Source organism: Argopecten irradians, chromosome 9 (genome assembly GCF_041381155.1).
Source record: "Argopecten irradians isolate NY chromosome 9, Ai_NY, whole genome shotgun sequence".
In the NCBI taxonomy this organism is placed as follows: domain Eukaryota; kingdom Metazoa; phylum Mollusca; class Bivalvia; order Pectinida; family Pectinidae; genus Argopecten; species Argopecten irradians.
Window position 1 is genome coordinate 10877520 of NC_091142.1, and position 26433 is coordinate 10903952.

The following is a 26433-nucleotide window of genomic DNA, read 5'->3' on the forward strand; positions in this document are numbered from 1 at the left end:
CGTTAACCATAAGGAGCGCCCTCAAGTTCATATCTGTTTTAAACTGATGAGTATATAATTATATATAATAAACATTACAGGTATTGAAATTTTTTATGATGGTGTTTTTTTATTTCGTGTTTCAGATTATCTACATAAATCTGGTGTTATATATAGAGATATTAAGGTAAGTTGTCAGTGATTATTAAGTACATGTAACAGGAAAGTTCTAATTCCCGAATGTTAATTAATGCCAGCTGGAGACCAATTCTCACCAAGGCATTTAAAAGTATTTATACCATAATTTGGAGGTTCCCCTTGGACCCTAATAAAGCTGTATATTGCATTTGTATTTTGGGACCAAATCCAGTAACAAGATGGGTAATAGGCAGCACTAGAATCTCTAAAATCTGATAAACGATAAAATTTGATAAACATGAATGTCTGTGAAACAGGGTGCAGGATTTGCAATAACTAGTGCAGCTAGTATTGACCAGGGTTACATCTGATTAACACTTTAATTAATATGAGTAATGCTAAAATGAAATGAAGGCTAAAATAAGAATAAGGATAAAATCTTATAATCTGATTAACACTAAAATCTAATTATTGCTAAAATCTGATTCAAAAAGTTTGAGCTTCTTATTTTAATTAAAGATAAAAATATTGAAAATAATTAATATCATCCCGAAAAAATTCCATGGCACTATGCCCTATATGGAATTAAGAACAGATTCTGCATGCACCGAAAGCAAAATAAATTATTTCATATGCATTTTTGTATTAATTAGACACATATAGACATGGTAATTAATATATCAGTAATTGTTTAAATGATGAGTATCGTATATACTCTGTTGGCGATGGAGCATCTTAATCTAATTAACGCTAAAATCTAATTAATGCTAAAATCTAATTAATGCTAAAATCTAATTAACGCTAAAATCTAATTAATGCTAAAATCTAATTAACGCTAAAATCTAATTACTAAATATAAAGCTAAAATCTATATTAATGCTAAAATCTAATTAATGCTAAAATCTAATTAATGCTAAAATCTATATTAATGCTAAAATCTAATTAATGCTAAAATCTATATTAATGCTAAAATCTAATTAATGTTAAAATCTATATTAATGCTAAAATCTAATTAATGCTAAAATGTATATTAATGCTAAAATCTAATTTATGCTAAAATCTAATTAATGATACAATTTGATTGATACTAAATTAACTTAAGTTTTCAGTTACCTGCCCAGTGGTAATTGTTATTTTGAAATTTTGTTAACAAAGTTTGTTTACATATAATTGCCACTTTATAAACTTCATATGTATTAAATAGTTTATAGGAACAAGGTGGAATAAAGTGTAAATGAGATGAAATAAACCTCCATCCTTCATTTTACTGAATACATATCTCTCTTGGATCTATTGTTATCTTATGTGATTATCTACTCATGCTAATATATTCATAACATCAATGGTTGTTTTAATTTCAGATGGAAAATATACTATTAGATGTAAATGGTAAGTTTTAATTTGTTATTATAATTTATATAAGAGTGCATAGTCAGTTAACTAGGCTAAACCCTGAAACCATATTTGGACTCTTCTAGTTTAAAGATGGGATCATCCCATTATGGCATTCTAGGGGTGAATGGGTTACAATAATATCTATATTGACTAAGCTTATTTTTTAAGTCATTTCTTTAAGATTTGTTGTTGAAATATTTACTGAATCATGATCCATCTAAAATTAAAGCTCAAAGGGTTAAACCTTTCTGTATTGTAATTTCGGAGCCGATGCCTTTATCAGGTGATGTGAGCGATATGGCATTATGTTTAATGTATATTCTGTTAGAATATGTACTATGTAACTTGTCAAAAACGGAAGATATTAGGACCAGAATATTTGCCTGGTATAGTCAGGTTACCAGATTATGTTCCTTTAATTACTACTGATAGGAAAGAAAATGTCATACAGTATGCTGTAATAGACAGGGATACATATTAGACGAGGGTTGGTGTTGACAAGTTATACTGTTTATATTTAGAATTTTTAAATCTCCTCTATCAATGTAATTTGGCACCCCTAACTTCAAATTTTTATTTTTGCACAGAAAAAGTGCGCAAATTACACAAGTTTTACAGTATATTTTCACAGCTATGACAATTGGGATGACAATTTACTCAGTGAATGAAAACTAGGTTCGCTTTCATAAACAAATAACTGCCAAACCTTTGTATAATGACCAACCTAAGGACAAAGACAAAATGGTCTCTCTAGCCAAGTGGTCTTTATACACAGGTCAAATTGTGATGAAATTGGTCACTTGGTACCCTAAAAATGGTCATATTAAGCAGGTGGTCTTTCTACAATGTCACCAAGGCAGGTTTAAATTTGACTGTACAATAATGTGTCTTAAAAATGTCCTGCATCACGCATAATTGACATCACAGAGTATTCATTTGGACTCAGATCTGGCTCTGGATGTTTCTTCAAAATATTTTTTATGATAATGAAATCTGTTCTTTTGCTTATTGAATTGATTTTACCAAAATAAAGCTGATTACGCCACAAGTGGGTAGGATGAGATTTTCTCCTCACTTTGCCTTGTCGCCACTCTAAAGTGAATGTATTTGTGGCTCAAACACAAAACATGCCATGTTTCAAGTAAAAAGGGCAACAGTTCCACTATACAAAAAGACACAACATGAATATACCACAGTCTCCCAAAACACGCACCTCGCACAACATACACGCAACACCAACCGCATACATGGGAGGCCGTCCTTACATGACCTGTTAATAGGACGTTAATTAATCAAACAAAAACAAACTCTGTATAATGACCAACCTAAGGACAAAGACAAAATGGTCTCTCTAGCCAAGTGGTCTTTATACAACAGGTCAAATTGTGATGAAATTGGTCATTTGGTACCCTAAAAATAGTCATATTAAGCAGGTGGTCTTTCTACAGAAGTGTCACCAAGGCAGGTTTAAATTTGACTGTACAATAATTTGTCTTAAAAATGTCCTGCATCACGCATAATTGATATCACAGAGTATTCTATTTGGACTCAGATCTGGCTCTGGATGTTTTTCTTCAAAATATTTTTCATGATAATGAAATCTGTTCTTTTGCTTATTGAATTGATTTTACCAAAAAAAAGCTGATTACCGCCACAAGTGGGTAGGATGAGATTTTCTCCTCACTTTGCTAAGTCGCCATATTGTTAACATGTGTGATGATAGTGTGCCTCTTTCGGGAAATTCCATCATATTGCGTTTGTAAGCATATCTCATACTCACTCTGAAAATTTGTAAATAAATATAGGATCTTATCTGAGTGTTCATTTCATATGATATATCATGAAACAAACAAGTCTATAGACAAATTTGATACCTTTCTTATACAACAACCTCTATTCGTGAAGGAACTGGACTCTCCCAATATGTGAAATAAACACAAATTTGTGAATATATATACCTTTCATTGCATGATGAACCTCCCACACAAAATGTATACCCGGTGAATATAGGATAGGAAAGTGTGACAATTTTGTTTTGTAACAACTTGTGCGTGTGGGCGCAACACAATTTTGATAACAACAATAGGCGTTGGTTGCTGTCTTGGGTTACAATCCTCCGAGTATTTGTTTGGTGTTGTACATCGTGAACAGTCAGGGTCATTTAAGGGCTTGATTCAGTTCAGGAGGTGGAGAAAAGGAGGGGTAGGTGGAGAAATGCTGTTATCACTCTATAAGTGAATGTATTTGTGGGCTCAAACACAAAACGTGTGTCATGTTTTTCAAGTACGATATTCTAACAAACAAATTTCATAACTGGAGAGTTCCACAATATATGTCACGGTGTATGGCCTTGTGGGATTCACACTTAAAATTCCGATGGTTAATTAGGATGTAAAACTCAAACACCAAAACCAAAAGTGGGCAGTTGTAGTACATACATAATAGCAATCCTTACAATAAAGGATTTTAGAAATAAAGGATTTTAAAAATGAGTGTTCATTATATATAAAAATTTGACGAAGAAACTAATCTTAGAAGATTTTATTTAACATAAAACCTCAAGACAAGGGTCATAAAATCACATATGAAAATAACACATTTAAGATACTTTTTATCACATAACTACCAGGTACATAAACCTACATTAGCAAAGAAATTTCTTGTCAAAGTGTAATAATCAATTTTTCTTTGTTTTCATACAAAATCTGCCTTTCTGACTGGCTAATCCTTTTTTAAGCTCACCTGGTCCAAAGGTCCGGCTTCCGCGGTCTGTCTGTCCGCGACTTCTTCTCCATAACCGCTGGTCGGATTTCAACAAAATATGACTGGTCCTTATGGGCTACTGACTGAAAAATTGTACGAATGATGGGGCTAACTCCCCAGTGGCATGAAGGGTCAAAGGGGTCAATTTGGCTTTTTCCAAATAAACGGCTTCTTCTCTGAAACTAAGCATGAGATAGCACCCATAATGCAATGGTAGCATCCTTAAAGGGTGGGGATTTAAATTGTACAAATGATGGGGCTGATCCCGGAGGGCCTGAGTGGTGGGGTCAAAAGGGGTCAATTTGGCTATTTCTATATAAGCAACTTCTTCCTCTGAAACTAAGCATGGGATAGCTCCCACAATGTAATGGTAAACATCCTTATAGGGTGGGGATTCAAAATGTAACAAATGATGGGGCTGACCCCCGGGGGCCTGAAGGGCAGGGTTCAAAAGGGTCAATTTGGCTATTTCCATATAAGATGACTTCTTCTCTGAAACTAAGCATGGGATAGAACTCATATTTAAATGGGTAGCGTCCTTTAAGGGTGGGGATTCAAAATTGTACAAATAAGAGGGCTGACCCCCCGGGGACCTGAGGGGCTGGGCCAAAGGGGTCAAATTGGCTATTTCCATATAAATGACTTCTGTCCTCTACAATATGCATGATAGCACGACATAATTCCCAATGTTATAACTAGCTTTTGGTCTCTACTAATTACAGGACACATACAGTTAAACAGATTTTGGTCTCTCTAATTACAGGACACATACAGTTAACAGATTTTGGTCTCTCTAATTACAGGACACATACAGTTAACAGATTTTGGTCTCTCTAATTACAGGACACATACAGTTAACAGATTTTGGTCTCTCTAATTACAGGACACATACAGTTAACAGATTTTGGTTTCTCTAATTACAGGACACATACAGTTAACAGATTTTGGTCTCTCTAATTACAGGACACATACAGTTAACAGATTTTGGTCTCTCTAATTACAGGACACATACAGTTAACAGATTTTGGTCTCTCTAATTACAGGACACATACAGTTAACAGATTTTGGTCTCTCTAATTACAGGACACATACAGTTAATTAACAGATTTTGGTTTCTCTAATTACAGGACACATACAGTTAACAGATTTTGGTCTCTCTAATTACAGGACACATACAGTTAACAGATTTTGGTCTCTCTAATTACAGGACACATACAGTTAACAGATTTTGGTCTCTCTAATTACAGGACACATACAGTTAACAGATTTTGGTCTCTCTAATTACAGGACACATACAGTTAACTGATTTTGGTTTCTCTAATTACAGGACACATACAGTTAACAGATTTTGGTCTCTCTAATTACAGGACACATACAGTTAACAGATTTTGGTCTCTCTAATTACAGGACACATACAGTTAACAGATTTTGGTCTCTCTAATTACAGGACACATACAGTTAACAGATTTTGGTCTCTCTAATTACAGGACACATACAGTTAACATAGATTTTGGTCTCTCTAATTACAGGACACATACAGTTAACAGATTTTGGTCTCTCTAATTACAGGACACATACAGTTAAACAGATTTTGGTTTCTCTAATTACAGGACACATACAGTTAATTAACAGATTTTGGTTTCTCTAATTACAGGACACATACAGTTAACAGATTTTGGTCTTCTCTAATTACAGGACACATACAGTTAACAGATTTTGGTCTCTCTAATTACAGGACACATACAGTTAACAGATTTTGGTCTCTCTAATTACAGGACACATACAGTTAACAGATTTTGGTTCTCTAATTACAGGACACATACAGTTAACAGATTTTGGTCTCTCTAATTACAGGACACATACAGTTAACAGATTTTGGTCTCTCTAATTACAGGACACATACAGTTAACAGATTTTGGTCTCTCTAATTACAGGACACATACAGTTAACAGATTTTGGTCTCTCTAATTACAGGACACATACAATTAACAGATTTTGGTCTCTCTAATTACAGGACACATACAGTTAACAGATTTTGGTCTCTCTAATTACAGGACACATACAGTTAACAGATTTTGGTCTCTCTAATTACAGGACACATACAGTTAACAGATTTTGGTCTCTCTAATTACAGGACACATACAGTTAACAGATTTTGGTCTCTCTAATTACAGGACACATACAGTTAACAGATTTTGGTCTCTCTAATTACAGGACACATACAGTTAACAGATTTTGGTCTCTCTAATTACAGGACACATACAGTTAACAGATTTTGGTCTCTCTAATTACAGGACACATACAGTTAACAGATTTTGGTCTCTCTAATTACAGGACACATACAGTTAACAGATTTTGGTCTCTCTAATTACAGGACACATACAGTTTAACAGATTTTGGTCTCTCTAATTACAGGACACATACAGTTAACAGATTTTGGTCTCTCTAATTACAGGACACATACAGTTAACAGATTTTGGTCTCTCTAATTACAGGACACATACAGTTAACAGATTTGGTCTCTCTAATTACAGGACACATACAGTTAACAGATTTTGGTCTCTCTAATTACAGGACACATACAGTTAACAGATTTTGGTCTCTCTAATTACAGGACACATACAGTTAACAGATTTTGGTCTCTCTAATTACAGGACACATACAGTTAACAGATTTTGGTCTCTCTAATTACAGGACACATACAGTTAACAGATTTTGGTTTCTCTAATTACAGGACACATACAGTTAACAGATTTTTGGTCTCTCTAATTACAGGACACATACAGTTAACAGATTTTGGTCTCTCTAATTACAGGACACATACAGTTAACAGATTTTGGTCTCTCTAATTACAGGACACATACAGTTAACAGATTTTGGTCTCTCTAATTACAGGACACATACAGTTAACAGATTTTGGTCTCTCTAATTACAGGACACATACAGTTAACAGATTTTGGTCTCTCTAATTACAGGACACATACAGTTAACAGATTTTGGTCTCTCTAATTACAGGACACATACAGTTAACAGATTTTGGTCTCTCTAATTACAGGACACATACAGTTAACAGATTTTGGTCTCTCTAATTACAGGACACATACAGTTAACAGATTTTGGTCTCTCTAATTACAGGACACATACAGTTAACAGATTTTGGTCTCTCTAATTACAGGACACATACAGTTAACAGATTTTGGTCTCTCTAATTACAGGACACATACAGTTAACAGATTTTGGTCTCTCTAATTACAGGACACATACAGTTAACAGATTTTGGTCTCTCTAATTACAGGACACATACAGTTAACAGATTTTGGTCTCTCTAATTACAGGACACATACAGTTAACAGATTTTGGTCTCTCTAATTACAGGACACATACAGTTAACAGATTTTGGTCTCTCTAATTACAGGACACATACAGTTAACAGATTTTGGTCTCTCTAATTACAGGACACATACAGTTAACAGATTTTGGTCTCTCTAATTACAGGACACATACAGTTAACAGATTTTGGTCTCTCTAATTACAGGACACATACAGTTAACAGATTTTGGTCTCTCTAATTACAGGACACATACAGTTAACAGATTTTGGTCTCTCTAATTACAGGACACATACAGTTAACAGATTTTGGTCTCTCTAATTACAGGACACATACAGTTAACAGATTTTGGTCTCTCTAATTACAGGACACATACAGTTAACAGATTTTGGTCTCTCTAATTACAGGACACATACAGTTAACAGATTTTGGTTCTCTCTAATTACAGGACACATACAGTTAACAGATTTTGGTCTCTCTAATTACAGGACACATACAGTTAACAGATTTTGGTCTCTCTAATTACAGGACACATACAGTTAACAGATTTTGGTCTCTCTAATTACAGGACACATACATTAACAGATTTTGTACTAATTACAGTTAACAGATTTTGGTCTCTCTAATTACAGGACACATACAGTTAACAGATTTTGGTCTCTCTAATTACAGGACACATACAGTTAACAGATTTTGGTCTCTCTAATTACAGGACACATACAGTTAACAGATTTTGGTCTCTCTAATTACAGGACACATACAGTTAACAGATTTTGGTCTCTCTAATTACAGGACACATACAGTTAACAGATTTTGGTCTCTCTAATTACAGGACACATACAGTTAACAGATTTTGGTCTCTCTAATTACAGGACACATACAGTTAACAGATTTTGGTCTCTCTAATTACAGGACACATACAGTTAACAGATTTTGGTCTCTCTAATTACAGGACACATACAGTTAACAGATTTTGGTCTCTCTAATTACAGGACACATACAGTTAACAGATTTTGGTCTCTCTAATTACAGGACACATACAGTTAACAGATTTTGGTCTCTCTAATTACAGGACACATACAGTTAACAGATTTTGGTCTCTCTAATTACAGGACACATACAGTTAATTACTAGATTTTGGTTTCTCTAATTACAGGACACATACAGTTAATTAACAGATTTTGGTTTCTCTAATTACAGGACACATACAGTTAACAGATTTTGGTCTCTCTAATTACAGGACACATACAGTTAACAGATTTTGGTCTCTCTAATTACAGGACACATACAGTTAACAGATTTTGGTTTCTCTAATTACAGGACACATACAGTTAACAGATTTTGGTCTCTCTAATTACAGGACACATACAGTTAACAGATTTTGGTCTCTCTCTAATTACAGGACACATACAGTTAACAGATTTTGGTCTCTCTAATTACAGGACACATACAGTTAACAGATTTTGGTCTCTCTAATTACAGGACACATACAGTTAACAGATTTTGGTCTCTCTAATTACAGGACACATACAGTTAACAGATTTTGGTCTCTCTAATTACAGGACACATACAGTTAACAGATTTTGGTCTCTCTAATTACAGGACACATACAGTTAACAGATTTTGGTCTCTCTAATTACAGGACACATACAGTTAACAGATTTTGGTCTCTCTAATTACAGGACACATACAGTTAACAGATTTTTGGTCTCTCTAATTACAGGACACATACAGTTAATTAACAGATTTTGGTTTCTCTAATTACAGGACACATACAGTTAACAGATTTTGGTTTCTCTAATTACAGGACACATACAGTTAACAGATTTTGGTCTCTCTAATTACAGGACACATACAGTTAATTAACAGATTTGGTTTCTCTCAGTTACAGTTAACAGATTTTGGTCTCTCTAATTACAGGACACATACAGTTAACAGATTTTGGTCTCTCTAATTACAGGACACATACAGTTAACAGATTTTGGTCTCTCTAATTACAGGACACATACAGTTAACAGATTTTGGTCTCTAATTACAGGACACATACAGTTAACAGATTTTGGTCTCTCTAATTACAGGACACATACAGTTAACAGATTTTGGTCTCTCTAATTACAGGACACATACAGTTAACAGATTTTGGTCTCTCTAATTACAGGACACATACAGTTAACAGATTTTGGTCTCTCTAATTACAGGACACATACAGTTAACAGATTTTGGTCTCTCTAATTACAGGACACATACAGTTAACAGATTTTGGTCTCTCTAATTACAGGACACATACAGTTAACAGATTTTGGTCTCTCTAATTACAGGACACATACAGTTAACAGATTTTGGTCTCTCTAATTACAGGACACATACAGTTAACAGATTTTGGTCTCTCTAATTACAGGACACATACAGTTAACAGATTTTGGTCTCTCTAATTACAGGACACATACAGTTAACAGATTTTGGTTTCTCTAATTACAGGACACATACAGTTAACAGATTTTGGTCTCTCTAATTACAGGACACATTACAGTTAACAGATTTTGGTCTCTCTAATTACAGGACACATACAGTTAACAGATTTTGGTCTCTCTAATTACAGGACACATACAGTTAACAGATTTTGGTCTCTCTAATTACAGGACACATACAGTTACAGATTTTCGTCTCAGGACACATACAGTTAATTAACATATTTTGGTCTCTCTAATTACAGGACACATACAGTTAACAGATTTTGGTCTCTCTAATTACAGGACACATACAGTTAATTAACAGATTTTGGTTTCTCTAATTACAGGACACATACAGTTAACAGATTTTGGTCTCTCTAATTACAGGACACATACAGTTAATTAACATATTTTGGTCTCTCTAAATACAGGACACATACAGTTGACAGATTTTGGTCTCTCTAATTACAGGACACATACAGTTAACAGATTTTGGTCTCTCTAATTACAGGACACATACAGTTAACAGATTTTGGTCTCTCTAATTACAGGACACATACAGTTAACAGATTTTGGTCTCTCTAATTACAGGACACATACAGTTAATTAACAGATTTTGGTCTCTCTAATTACAGGACACATACAGTTAACAGATTTTGGTCTCTCTAATTACAGGACACATACAGTTAATTAACATATTTTGGTTTCTCTAATTACAGGACACATACAGTTAACAGATTTTGGTCTCTCTAATTACAGGACACATACAGTTAACAGATTTTGGTCTCTCTAATTACAGGACACATACAGTTAACAGATTTTGGTCTCTCTAATTACAGGACACATACAGTTAACAGATTTTGGTCTCTCTAATTACAGGACACATACAGTTAACAGATTTTGGTCTCTCTAATTACAGGACACATACAGTTAACAGATTTTGGTCTCTCTAATTACAGGACACATACAGTTAACAGATTTTGGTCTCTCTAATTACAGGACACATACAGTTAACAGATTTTGGTCTCTCTAATTACAGGACACATACAGTTAACAGATTTTGGTCTCTCTAATTACAGGACACATACAGTTAACAGATTTTGGTCTCTCTAATTACAGGACACATACAGTTAACAGATTTTGGTCTCTCTAATTACAGGACACATACAGTTAACAGATTTTGGTCTCTCTAATTACAGGACACATACAGTTAACAGATTTTGGTCTCTCTAATTACAGGACACATACAGTTAACAGATTTTGGTCTCTCTAATTACAGGACACATACAGTTAACAGATTTTTGGTCTCTCTAATTACAGGACACATACAGTTAACAGATTTTGGTCTCTCTAATTACAGGACACATACAGTTAACAGATTTTGGTCTCTCTAATTACAGGACACATACAGTTAACAGATTTTGGTCTCTCTAATTACAGGACACATACAGTTAATTAACAGATTTTGGTTTCTCTAATTACAGGACACATACAGTTAATTAACATATTTTGGTCTCTCTAATTACAGGACACATACAGTTAACAGATTTTGGTCTCTCTAATTACAGGACACATACAGTTAACAGATTTTGGTCTCTCTAATTACAGGACACATACAGTTAACTGATTTTGGTCTCTCTAATTACAGGACACATACATTTAACAGATTTTGGTCTCTCTAATTACAGGACACATACAGTTAACAGATTTTGGTCTCTCTAATTACAGGACACATACAGTTAACAGATTTTGGTCTCTCTAATTACAGGACACATACAGTTAACAGATTTTGGTCTCTCTAATTACAGGACACATACAGTTAACAGATTTTGGTCTCTCTAATTACAGGACACATACAGTTAACAGATTTTGGTCTCTCTAATTACAGGACACATACAGTTAACAGATTTTGGTCTCTCTAATTACAGGACACATACAGTTAACAGATTTTGGTTTCTCTAATTACAGGACACATACAGTTAACAGATTTTGGTCTCTCTAATTACAGGACACATACAGTTAACAGATTTTGGTCTCTCTAATTACAGGACACATACAGTTAACAGATTTTTGGTCTCTCTAATTACAGGACACATACAGTTAATTAACAGATTTTGGTCTCTCTAATTACAGGACACATACAGTTAACAGATTTTGGTCTCTCTAATTACAGGACACATACAGTTAACAGATTTTGGTTTCTCTAATTACAGGACACATACAGTTAACAGATTTTGGTCTCTCTAATTACAGGACACATACAGTTAACAGATTTTGGTCTCTCTAATGGTTTAATTACAGGACACATACAGTTAACAGATTTTGGTCTCTCTAATTACAGGACACATACAGTTAACAGATTTTGGTCTCTCTAATTACAGGACTAACAGTTAACTGATTTTGGTCTCTCTAATTACAGGACACATACAGTTAACAGATTTTGGTCTCTCTAATTACAGGACACATACAGTTAACAGATTTTGGTCTCTCTAATTACAGGACACATACAGTTAACAGATTTTGGTCTCTCTAATTACAGGACACATACAGTTAACAGATTTTGGTCTCTCTAAATGGTTGGGTACTAGAGAGAGAACAAGGACAGTCTGTGGGACGTTGCAATATATGGGTAAGTATTTTTTATCAAGCAATGAATGCTTGTAAAAACTTTTTTTTTTTTTAATTTTTTCTCTATATATCTAAAGGCAAAATCCTGTGTTTATATATGGGAAAAAGAAAGTATCAGAGAGAAATAGTCAAACATGAATTTATCACATATCTGGCCCACCTAGCCATGTCATAATTATCGTAAGACACATGTACACATATGTAATAGCACTATTATGACATCACAGGCAGTTTTTGACGCCATAAACATATATAATGAAGTTTGAAATTAAAATTTTATCTTATATTTTTATTGATAAAAGTTATGAAGGCTCATTGCATATCAAATTATTGAACTCGTGTGATAAATTTCATATGACAGAGTCACGAGTGTAAGATCCTGCATTTATTGTAGTTACATCACACACAGCCTTTTCCCTACCTAAATGTCAGTGTTTAGTCAGCACTCAGCGAGCCTTGTGATGACAATGCATATTCTCATACTTAAAATACGATAGGTCTTTTGTTTTGTTAGGTATCCATTGGATGAATTTTCTATAAATTCTTAGTTATTAAGGGATTGTCTCCCCTGTTTTATGAAATACAAGTGCATTTCCTGTGTATTTGTGAGACTCCTGTGTTTATATTGCTTCTTTGTATTAACACAGGATTTTACCTACTTAACTACCTTAACTTTTTAGTTGTATCCTCTCCTGAGGAAGTTTTCAGTTTCTACTCATTTGGATGGCTACATGGCTGACACATTCATATGTTCTGAAAGCTCCGAACGAGCAGTCTTAGGCATATGTTCACTTGACTTATTTGTTTGTTTTGACAGCTCCGGAGGTGCTTTCTGCTCAGACGTATGGTCACATGACTGACTTATTTGTTTGTTTTGACAGCTCCTAAGGTGCTTTCTGCTCAGATGTATGGTTACATGACTGACTTATTTGTTTGTTTTGACAGCTCCTGAGGTGCTTTTTGCTCAGACGTATGGCCACCTGACTTACTTATTTGTTTGTTTTGACAGCTCTTGAGATGCTTTCTGCTCAGACGGTCACATGACTGACTTATTTGTTTGTTTAAACAACTCCTGAGATGCTGTCTGCTCAGACGTATGGTCACATGACTGACTTATTTGTTTGTTTTGACAACTCCTGAGGTGCTTTCTGCTCAGACATATGGTCACATGACTGACTTATTTGCTTGTTTTGACAGCTCCTGAGGTGCTTTCTGCTCAGACATATGGTCACATGACTGACTTATTTGCTTGTTTTGACAGCTCCTGAGGTGCTTTCAGCTCAGGCGTATGGTCACATGACTGACTTATTTGTTTGTTTTGACAGCTCCGGAGGTGCTTTCTGCTTAGGCATATGGTCACATGTCTGACTTATTTGTTTGTTTTGACAGCTCCTGAGGTGCTTTCTGCTCAGGCGTATGGTCACACTGCTGATTGGTGGTCCCTCGGTATCCTCATGTTCGTTATGTTAGCGGGCAAAGTATGTATGATCGTTAATTCTGTTTCATGACCCCTACCCTATGAAAAAGATTTATTAATTTTTTTATTATTTTCATTATTTCTTCCATTTCGAAGATTAATAGATGAAATAGATAAAAAATTCTGGGATAATATAAGTGATCTGACAATAGTTGAGTACATGAACTATTTAGAACTATTTGTAAGAACATTTTATAGTGCAAGATAATTGATAAAAAATAAAACAACAACAAAAAATAACTAAAATAAAAAAAGTGGACTGCTAATCAGCACAAATTTAGTCAGACCCACGGGTGATCGCACTACACTACTACACTTATTAACCCCGTACCGAGGAGCACAAATTTAGTAATAATTCCATTAATAGGGGACATTGCTGAACCCTACATAGTTTACTCAACTTCTCTTTATGTCGGGGTTCTATGTACCAAATTTTATCAAACTCTGTCGAGTAATTTAGGAGAAGTTCGCCAGACAAAGTTGTGTCTACAGGCAGACTCGCCCTTTATCTTAATTTCCTTGTTTTTTCAGTACCCAGCAGAGGGCGCCACCGATCACAAGGAAATGGCTACAAAAGTTTTTGACTGTGATTATTTATTGCCAAATTTTGTTAGTGATCGTGCTCAGGAAGTTATAGATAAGGTATTTATAAGAGATTTATACATCAACTAATTGTAAGATATTTATAAGGTAACTATTAGAGATTTCAGGTTGATTTTAAGTGATTTATACATAGAAATATTATAAGATAGTTATACATCAGGTAATTATAAGAGATTTATAAGATACCTATAAGAGATTTCAGGTAATTATAAGAGATTTATACATCAGGTAAGTAGATTTCAGGTAACTAATTTTACGAAATTTAGGTAATTATAAAAAATTATATACATAAGGTTATAGATTTATTGTGATCATTCATAAGGACTTCTGAATTAGAACAGTTTCACAGGGATTGAATTTTACAAAAGCTAAGTTTGTGCCTTGAAGTGTTGAGACTGTATTTCCATGATTTATAATCGCTTGAATTATACCCTAAATTAAATCATATGCGAAAATAAATCATGTTACAATACTGATATGCAATATTTACGCAACAAGAAGTTAGTTTATGAAATGATTAACCCCCATGGGATAACTCCTTATTCTGAATTTTTTGTGGAATGTTGTTCCATAAAATCTTCTTTACATCAAGGAAATGCTTTACATCATGTTTTCTGTAGAGACATCATCAGAAACCCACATCTGACGGCTCGTATCGTTTGTCACAAATGATAGAGCGGTGACTTGTGGGTATCTGAGAATGCTAGACTGGTGCAATTTCCATCTCAAAGTTGATAGTAAATCTTAAAACCTTTTACAATATCTCACTCTATATTATTTCTTCAATTCTTATTTTTCTTTCAGCTTTTAATGAAACGACCGGAGAGACGTCTCTCAGATCTTTTTACACTACAAAATATGCCATTTTACCGACTGTTTGACTTCACAAATGTTATAGAAAGAAAAGTAAGTACTTCTTTATCGTTGAAAGTGTTAGATGAAATTAAAATATTTAAAAAAAAGAATGAATTTAATATATTATTATGAAGGATATATATAATAGTAGCAGATTGGAGGTACCACATTCGACCCATTAAACGACCAAGGTTCTTAAAAAACTGAGGCAAAAAAGGGGGCGCTTGATAGAAACAAATTTGGACTTGTCTTTCATGGAAATTATTCTACAAAATAAGCCATAAATTTGTGAAGAAAATCAGTAAGGAAACCAACACAGATTTCTTATTTTCCGTTTCCATTTAATGTAAAGTAAGTGAAATTGAAGCCTTAGAAAGGGGGAGGGGTGCGTATAGGGATTGGGGGCCCTTAGGGTAAGGAAAACATGTGTTCTATACATACATGTGAAAGATAAGTGTTAAAAATCAACGCTCATGTTGAAAATATATTTGGTAGCATGTTGCAGGAAGTTTTGAAAATCAAAATAATTTGTGTTAAGAAATTTTTCACAGCATGATACAGGAAGTTTTAAGACCTAACCCATGTTGAAAATATATTTGGTAGCTTGTTGTGGGAAGTTTAAAACAAAGCGTGTGAATACTGGAAATTTTTGAATGCTAAGACAGAACATTGTTCTTTCAGTGTGGGTGGCAGGATGTTAAGAAAGGGGAGGTGTGTGTTAAAGGATTCCTATCATATCAGATAAACAAAAGTTTATCACAGTAGTCGTTTAAAGATGCTCCACCGCTGACAAATGGTATTTTTTCACTATCAAAAACAGGAGCAGACGATTTAGTATTTTTCTTCAGTTACAAAAGTTACTTACTTTACACCATTACCACCATTGAAAAGTTTGAGCTTCTAATTTTACTTCAAGTTAAAAATATGAAAAATAAAAAATTGAAAGATTCAGAAAAAATTCTGTGTCACTATATACTATATATGAAATGAAGTACTGATTGCGCATGCACCAAAGGCTAAATAAATTATTTTATATTATTTTTGGTGTTAATTAGACATATATATACACGATTAAACACCAATTATTATTCAAATGATGAATATCATTTATGCTCTGTCGGCGGTGGAGCATCTTTTAATATATATATATATTTACAGTCTTACAGTTTATACTGGGGGATATTTTAACATCTGTATATTTGTACTTCAGGTCAGAGGTATTGAAAGCCTCACTATATGTAACTATCATCAAAACTTCAAGTTGAATTCGACTCCGATATTGTTAGTATTTGTAGATGTTGTTAAATTTAAGATATATTTAAGAATATTTATAATGTTGTTTAATAACTTTGGTACAGCAGTTGTTGAAAGTCGATATATGTAAACATGCTTTCATTTTAAACTGGTCGCCATAGAAGTTACGATTATTGCCGAACGGAAGTCAGAAAGTTCATGACCCGTTTTCGGAAGGGTTCGGACAGACCTTACGTAGTTACGATAGTCACACGACGTTCTCGGCAACGACGTTACAATATCGGCTAACTTTGGCTTATGTGACTAAATGGGGCCCACCTAGCGATGTTTAATATTGCTCATGTTGACTTTGATTTAGTCCTGTTTCTGCATGATTTACAACAGGATTTTTTTCCGACTTTCTTCTAAATCACGAAAAAAATAAGAAAGATACGGTTAATGGGCCTTTAAGCTTTGATATCACTATTTTTTAACCTCAGTGGGGTTTGAATGATGTGAATCTGTGTAGTGGGTTCTCACAAAAGTTTGCAAACAAAATTTATTTCATAATCCGAAGAAGTTCAAATATAGTGACATCAATGCTTATAACTGATTTTCATACTATTTGATAAAATAAAATATGTTTAAACATATAATTCCATTGATTTTCCATGGGATTATTTTTCTAGATCAATACACAATTTTGATTGTCTATATTGTAACATTATGATTACGTCTGATTTATGCGCCGTTCTCAATTTTTTTCTTCAAAGATCTAGAGGTACTGGTATAAAGAAAAAGAATCAGCCAATCAGAAAGTCGGATTTAGTATGAAAACAAAGAAAAAATAATTATTAAAGGTTATATTTCCAATGCTTATTAAACAGAAGGTATACTGAGGAATGTTTTAACAATCCACACAGATTCACACAGTTTGCAAACAAAGTTTCTTTCATACTCTGATAAAATTGAAAAAAAAATAGCGACATCAATGCATAAATATTTGAAAATTTCAGATCAGAGATTTTAATGATTATATTTAGGATGCTCATTAAACATGAGTTACACTGAGTGATATTTTAACATTTCAGGTCAGTCCTAAGTCAGTGGTATTAAACTAGTTATACTGAGGAATATTTTTACATTTCAGGTCAGTCCTAAGTCAGTTGTACCTGATGAGTTTTTCCCCATGACAGGTGTCAGCTTTAGCTACTCACCAAACACCAACCCTCCAGAGGAAGATGAATTTGCAGAGGTAAGGAAATTATAGGTATACACTTGGTAAACCCTGAAATTATATCTTCCCTAAAATAGACAAGCATAGGAAGCCAATGGACCACTTCAGAAATATGTGAAATTTTGTTAAGTTAGTTTTTCTTAAAAGAAAACATTTCAACTTGATTGATTTGAAAATTGTTTGCTAGATTATGATTTAAAAACGTTAACTTTTGAACAACTACAAGGTAGTCGCTGATGTCAAGTACATTCATTTGTAGCAATAATTTTTTGTCAATATTACATATTAGCTGTTGAAGGTGTGGTTGTGATATATATATATCTATTTGCTAAAAAGGGAGATAACTCTATCTCTATGATAAAGTATGTGTTATTTGTTATACAGTTCCCATTTTGTCCTTTCTTTACAGTTTGACTTTGTCTGGAACCTTCCTCCTGATACAGAACCAGTGTTTGTATGACAGTCTTTTAAGACATAATAGATATTTATTTGAGGATGGACATGTGATACAGGTCAAGGTCAGAGCTGTGTGATAACCTATGTCAAGGTCAGACCTGTGTGAGCAAGGTCAATCATATCTATTGAAGACTAGACAAGTGATACAGGACAAGGTCAGAGCAATGTGATAAACCATGTCAAGGTCAGACGTGTTTGAGGAGGCAAGGACAAACCTTTGTGAGCAAGGTCAAAGTTTAGAGCTGTGTGATAAACCGTGTCAATGTCAACTCTTTGTAACGAAGGTCAAGGTCAGGCCTGGGATGTAGAGACAAGATGGAAGAAATCTGTGTGGCTAAGGGACAGAAAATGTAAAGCTCATTTAAGGTCAAGGCTAGATGTCTTTTACATGAAACAAATTATTATTGAAATATTTCTTTCCTTCCATGTCTTACATATTACCTGATATGTATGTGATCAGTTCACATGTGAAAAAAATATTTCTGGTTATTATTACTTCCATCCATGACTCCATTTAAAGAATCAATTTTATCTTTCCTAAAATATCAAATATAACTACCTGTTGATTGGGGAAATATTTGTTATATAACAAGGTCAAGGTTACACCTGTTAGATGTACAGGTCAAGGTCAGATCTAGCCTATAAGCTAACTATTTGACCTTGCTTACAAAACAGGTCAGACTTGTTGTACAGTTGATGGAAGGACTGATAACATGTCAGTCAAGATTTGGGGTATGATGGCCAAGCCAATGGTTAACAAATACACCATTTAAATATTACAATGGGAATTGTAACATCATTTTTCCCCTCTAAAGAATTTATTGAACGTTAGAAAATTAAAGAATCTAAACAAGTTCTTGAGCTAAACATTTGTAAATCTTCAGGATAATTTGCAGCATCTATATATCCTGTGCTGGACTGCTGATTTGATGTTGTATCTCTAGTCTAGTGGTGATAAGACCATAGTTATAGAATCTGTTACCCCTTTAGTCTTATACGATCTAGTATGTACTGTGTGGATGTGTCATTCAATCTCAAGTTTGATTGATTAATCTTCATTACTTATTATTCTATGTCTGTGCCAAAGAGGTGAAAGAGTATGAGATTCTACCACAAGCTTTCTGCCTTTAGGCCAAAGAGGTGTAAGCGTATGACATTCTACCTGTCCATCAGCCCTCCACATCTTTGACCAAGAGGCTAAAGCGTATGACATTCTGCCTCTAGCCCTCCACCATTTTTGATCAAGCAGTTAAAGTGTATGCTATTCTACCACTTGCCTTTCTATTCTGAGCCCAAATGGCATATCCTATCACTAGCCTCCATTTCTAAGCCCAAGTGGCTAAGGTGTTGGACATAATCTACCACAAGCTTTCCATCTCTTGGCCCAAGTAGCTAAGGTGTATGACATGTATTTAACTACTTGCTTTCCATCTCTTGGCCCAAGTAACTAAGGTGTATGACATGTATTTTACTACTTGCTCTCCATTTCTACGCCCAAATGGCTAAGGTAAATGACATTGTACAATTATCCCTCCACCTCTGGGCTTAGATGACTACTATTTACCCTCCATCTCTTTGCTCAAGGTGGCCAAGATGTATTTCTGATAATTCTTTAACAAGCCTTTACCAGCCAGCCAATGATTTTATGTCACAACCAAATTTAGAAAATTTCTAAGCAAGTGTATGTTTAAGATATTCCAGATTTCGGAACTCAGAATGTTTTCTACGAAAAAAAGACATTTGCGTGGCTTTAATGATCACAGATATTAGAAGGGCTTAAAAGCTTCCGTAAATGGCCCAACACTCAGATTTCTTGACACAGTTCAGCAATATTTTACACAATGCTGGATAATTTCACCACAAATGTCTCTGGGACTTGTGCTAGGTCACAGTTATGATTGTAAATGGAGGAAGCAACGAATGTAAGACTTATATACATGTTTAAATGTATGCCAATCAAGTATGCAGAGTTTGTGTTGTCGTATAAATGCAATCAGATTGAGACATATACCCTTATTATTACTCTCGGTTACCTAGGGGATCTGACAACATCTAAAGGGTCCGTGTTCTAGCTGTTAAACTTTATCAGTTTTCTAGTCTCAATGTGAATTTTCCTATAGTATGAAGTTTGCCACATGTAAATATGAAAATACTTATGAAGCCATGATTTCAGATTCTTTCAAAACTATTCCTTAAATCACAAAGCATTTTTCCTATAATCTAAAAGTAGTAGTACTGTACAATTTTCCCATGGGCATTGGGAATAAAAGCGAATTAAAGCAACTACCGTTACAGTAAACTTTATATTTCATAATGTCATTTGGATCATTGAAAACACTTCATAGAAACCAGACTATGTGAAATCCAAGAGGTTTTTGTCTCATAAGTGTGTCTGATATGTCATCTAAGTTACGGTGCCATGTGTAAAAGAAAACTTTTCTTTTTATCATTCTGATTGATTGATTGATGACCAAAGATGATATGAACATTAAACAGACAGGTTGTTTTCTAGTCAACAAACAACTACTGGACTAACAAAAACTCATACAAACGGGTATATTTCTCCTTGAATACCCCAGAGAAATAGAAGATTAACAGGAATTATTTACATCTCTGTGAAATACAAATCCGACTTTATGAAATATGGAGTTTACTGTACTAGTTAAACTGTACTTGGTCATCAGAACATATCCCTGTTGTGTGTGTTGCTAGATCTTCCATGTTACAGAGAGTATAAGGATATGAATTACATTGTATAACCATAAGGTAAGTGTAAGGATGTAACATATATACATGTATGTGGAGTACTTATTATACGATATTTCAGAATTCCATTGTTATACAATCAATATATTGTATTGTATTGTATGTACGCACCATTGTTTTGTAAGATAATATATAATTCATCTTCTCTTTCTCTCTAGATGGAAATCTTTAAATTTTCTTTTTCCTAACCATTTTTTTTCTCCAAATCTCTGTATAGTGTTATTGATGTTTTTTCTTGTCTCTTATACACAGTTTAGCCAGCTATTTTTATGGGATCAGAATTTTCTCGTTTAAGTATTAAAAACGAGTAAATTTTATTGTAATAGTTTAACAATATATTGCAATTCATCCATTTCTCAAATTTTCATGACCAAAGCAATTCCCATGCAGGAAACCACAAAAATATTAATCCTTCGTAAATAACTAGCTATGCCATATTTAGGGAATTACATGTATATGATATAGATGTTAAAGAACCAGATCTGAAGTATTTTCTACTTAATTAATTGATGTAAAAATGTAATAGATTTTATGATACTTAATTATCTCTATGACATTTTCAAATATTTTTTTTCTTCTTTAAATTTATTCTCTTCATCTCCTTGTGTGATAGTTACTCAATCTTTTTCAGCATGTTTCAATTTATGTCTCTTTGTCTTCCATTTATAACTCAATCATATTTGTAGGGTAGATAACTACCGGTATTATTGAAGGGAGGTCACTCATACAGTTGCTCAGTAAACGTGGTTATCTCCCTTAGTTCCCTACACACCATGCTAAGAACTATTCACAAACACAAATATTGGGTAGCATCTGCAATGGAGATAAATGTTTAGAAACTTGCGTATTAGTAGATGGGAAGCCATTGAGGAGAGAAAAAAGGAGCTGGGTGAACTTTTACTACTAAAGATGAATAATTTTGTATAATTTGAAGGAAAAAAAAACAACAAAAATACTCAAAATCTGTTACTAAATCAAATAGATTTAGGTTACATGAATTAACCATAATTTGAAAAGGTTTAATTAGTTTGTTGTACTCTGTAAAGAGATAAAGTGCCATAGCACACTGGGGTGTGTGCGGTCATATAATTGTGTTTTGTGGTGAGCCATCATTAATTCTTAGTAATCCAGGACAATATTACTATATACCTTTAAAGTATTTATTTCTACTGGTAATCATTAAAAACCTATTTGAGATTTTAGCAAAGAAATTCTCAACCTAGAGTGACCAAGCTGACTTTTAAGCTATCAAAATCTCTCCGTTAGCTTATAGGGTTTGAAAGTTAATAGCCCCTCAAAACCATGTTTCATGTTAAAGATTTATGTTGGTGTACATAATTGTAAAATGATGAAAATAATTTCATTTTTAAAGGACATTCTCAGATTGTGAAATGATGAAAATAATTTTATCTTTAAGGGACATTATCAGGGTTTGGGGGTTGGTTGACTCCCAACAACAAAACCCTCAGGATCTGCCACTAAAATACTAGACTAGATTATTTTGGTTGATGCTGAAAGTTTCACTGTTAAGTTAATTATTCTTTTGAATATATTTTTGACTAGGAAATTGATGTATTATTCTTTTTTTTAATTTGATTTAATACTGGTTATAGAATCTGTCAGATCAAAAGTTTACTTTTTACCACAAGCCCTCTACCTCTGGGTTGTGAGTTTAAATCCCATGTGTGGCAGTTGACAGGTTCTGACCTCTGAAAAATGCTCTCTTATGAAAAAAAAGAGAGCAAAAGTTAATGTAAAAAATACTTTCAGGAATACCACCTACAGAATGTATCTTAGGAAATAACTGTATAAGCAAACATTTCTCCAACAAGTACAGAAAATTTCATTAAAATATATCGAAACCAAAGCTGTGCAAATTTGTTAGAATTGATTTGTCAAAATTTATGTTTTTTTTTTGTCATTCTTTTCTGTCAGACCATGGCACCGCCAGCTAATTCATTTTGTAAAATATTTTTTGTGAAAACCATAAAATTTATACGCTATAGTTGAACCAATGAAATTTCATCATAGTCGGGACCAGTACTATAGATATACTATCATATATTGTAAACAAGTAAACAAGTTTTGCATCTTTATTGTAATATAAGTTATCCGGACTATTAAGGGGGAAATGAAGGTGATTGTGGATCGGTACCATTAAAGCCACATTTTACCTTACTATCAACAAAAAGTCCAGTAAGTTTTGACACCCATATTGTTAGTATTTGTAGGTGTAGTTGAAATAGGTATATCAAAGAATATTTATAATGATTTCTTAATAACTTTGGTACAGCAGTTGTTGAAAGTTCATACTTGTAAACATGCCTTCATTTTAAACTGGTTGCAGCAACGTTACAATGTCAGCTAACATTTGCTTGTTTGACTAAATGGGACCCACTTAGCGAAGTTCAATATTTATTTTATTTTTATCAAAAGTTTTTGAATCATTATTGTTCATCTTAACTTCGATTTAGTCCTGTCTCTGCATGATTTACAACAGGATTTTTTTTTCAACATTCTTCTAAATCATGATATATAAAAATAAATAAAGATTGATCCAATAACTTCCATTTATTCCCACGCAGAAGTCAATCTCCACTTATGTGTGGAGAACATGTTTTGTTCAATATTTTATTACTTGACATTTGATGTGAAGAAAAAAAAAAGCTATAAGAGTCCGTTTCAGCTATTTTTAGAGATGTAGAAGGAAGCAATTACGAATATACATAACCATGTTTTTTCATAACATATTAACAGTTGGAAGAAACATCTGCTGAAGGTGATAACCTGTCATCTACCACAATAGGCGTTGTTATTCAACAATCAGAGTATCAAATAAACGATGCAGCTGTTGATTAACAATTTTTTTACACCACACGTGGTATAAACTCTGTACGCATTCTGATTGGCTGACACGATGAACTTTGACCGAACTACGTCTTTCTCAGTGTCGTATCATCATTTGTCAACGTCATCAATAATCAAGTGACGTCATGCTTTGCTGTGATCGCCGCTTGGCGCCAAAACTGCTGTTGGATTGCGTACTTATCCTCCTCGTATTTCTATCGGCTAAAATCGGATATTATTGTGGTAGAAACAGGTCACACGACTCGTGGTTGTTGGATATGGAATTTATTCCACACTCGTAAGTTATTTTTTAAAAGTTACAAAAGACACTCGTTAAAGCTCGTGTATTTTGTAGCTTTAAAAAAATAACTCACTCATGTGGAATAAATTCCATATCCAACAACCACTCGTTGTGTAACCTCTATTTATACATATCTGATTTCAGGATTTGTACTTCATACATATACAATCTTACCCCCAAGACCTCTTGATTTTATATTTTATCTATTGTTAAAAAAAATAAATAAATAAAATAAAAAATGTCCAATGAACACATACTGTAAACTGACTTATTTTTGTGTGCGATTTATTTACTGTGTATCTCACGGGCGATTATAATTTACGAAAATTAATGTTAAAATATATGTTTAAAATTGAAATTCAGCTACATGTATTCTTTCTTTGTATATACTGGAAACCCAATCTGATTAAAATACAGATCCCCATTATACACTACGTTACATTGTAGTGTATAATGGGGATGTGTATTTTAATCAAATTGCTGGAAACCAAGTTACAATCACTTGTTACATTGGCCTATTATAGTTGAGCGATAACTAGTAGTATATATACCATGAAAAATAATCGTCACAACATCGTTCTGATCATACGTAATAACAGATGGACTAGATCGAGAAAAATTGTTAGACATGAAAACGCAAAATGGAATTGCTGTGAAAATAAGTTGGTTTCAGTAGAACAGGATTATATGTTCTTATATGTAGGTACTGATTGTTAATTCTATAATTTGGGAGCGCCAATTACATGTACGTCATTTTCAGTGAAAGTTATAATGCTGTGCTCACAAACAATAAAGAGCCCAAACCATACAAGGTAGTCCCATCCATTCAATTTTTAAACCTGTGAATGTTAATCTTCGCAAACTTGTTTTTAAAATGGAAGTCATGAAATGTTCGTGTACAGTAGTTAGTGAGTAACAATTACATCGTTTCCTATGAAAATATAAATTTATACTCACAAACACCATTGGTACCCGCGCCGCATGCAAGAGCAAATTACATTAACATTGATTATTGTAATATCCAAGGTCATAATAGATAAATGATCGAAAACATGCATTGAATCATAAGTATATTACAATTAAATGTAATGTGATGAAATCATTATTTTATAGGCTATGCTCAGGGAACTGGAGATAATACTGTACTGCCTCTTATATATTATGGCGTGAAAAAAAGGAGAAACATTTTCAAGTCCCATAGAAATAAACCTCAATAAACATCACTTAATTTTATTTAGTTCATGTTGAACAAGTACTCTGCGGTAGCTTTTTGAATCAAATATTAAAAATGTTTTGTATTCAAACACGGAGGAGTTTATGTATAATCTTGTGTATGGAAAAGCTTTAGGTGTTTGTTCAGTGTTGTACAAGTTATCAAGGCATTTCAATTCGTTTTAATATGAATGTTTTATAATTAATTAATGCAATAAAATGATTTAAGATGAATGCTGTGTTGAGTATGATTGAAGGCCCACTTTTTTCCTATAACAAAGAAATAAAAAGACAATCACAATAACCGCTGTAATATCAAAACATCTACTTAAACTAACTTTCTTTCGCGGAAACTAAATTTCGCGATGTCCTTTTCAAAACATTTTCGCGGAGATTAAGTTTCGCTGATTTAAAGTTGAATTCATATATCTTTGAATTTAAGATATTATTTCTCGGAGAAAAACTTTCGCGAAAATAAATCGCACGCGACAGAGAGTTGGTTTACAGTATATAAAGGTCTAAAATGAAGTTACAACCCTAAAAAATGTCAGATTTCCTGGTAAACTACATGTATGTTATTAGTGAAGGTACATTTCGCTGATTTGCCGTCTGTCGCTGTGATGGTCTGACTACTACTGCATTGTACTTGGAAATCCGTGTTATGGAAATTAATGTTTAATTCGTCACCTTAAAATTGTTTAGGAAGTTTTGATAAGTGAAGTGTTATTGGTAAGGTAATAACTTCGGGAACTCTACAAGATGATC

The 26433-nt window shown here is 33.5% G+C and overlaps 1 protein-coding gene across 3 annotated transcripts in view; it reads left to right on the forward strand.

The window, feature by feature from the left end:
• Positions 1-25902, forward strand: part of LOC138331431 (ribosomal protein S6 kinase-related protein-like) — a 42492-nt gene extending 16590 nt beyond the window's left edge. For 2 of the 3 annotated variants that reach the window (XM_069279039.1, XM_069279037.1), the window contains 8 exons: positions 126-166; positions 1479-1506; positions 12593-12682; positions 14071-14159; positions 14690-14800; positions 15566-15667; positions 18000-18104; positions 18496-25902. In XM_069279039.1, the coding sequence (XP_069135140.1) occupies positions 126-166; positions 1479-1506; positions 12593-12682; positions 14071-14159; positions 14690-14800; positions 15566-15667; positions 18000-18104; positions 18496-18546 (617 nt within the window). In that variant the 3' untranslated portion in view covers positions 18547-25902. The remainder of the gene's footprint in view (positions 1-125; positions 167-1478; positions 1507-12592; positions 12683-14070; positions 14160-14689; positions 14801-15565; positions 15668-17999; positions 18105-18495) is intronic. The other variant, XR_011209692.1, reaches the window with a different exon arrangement.
• Positions 25903-26433: the final 531 nt, after the last annotated feature.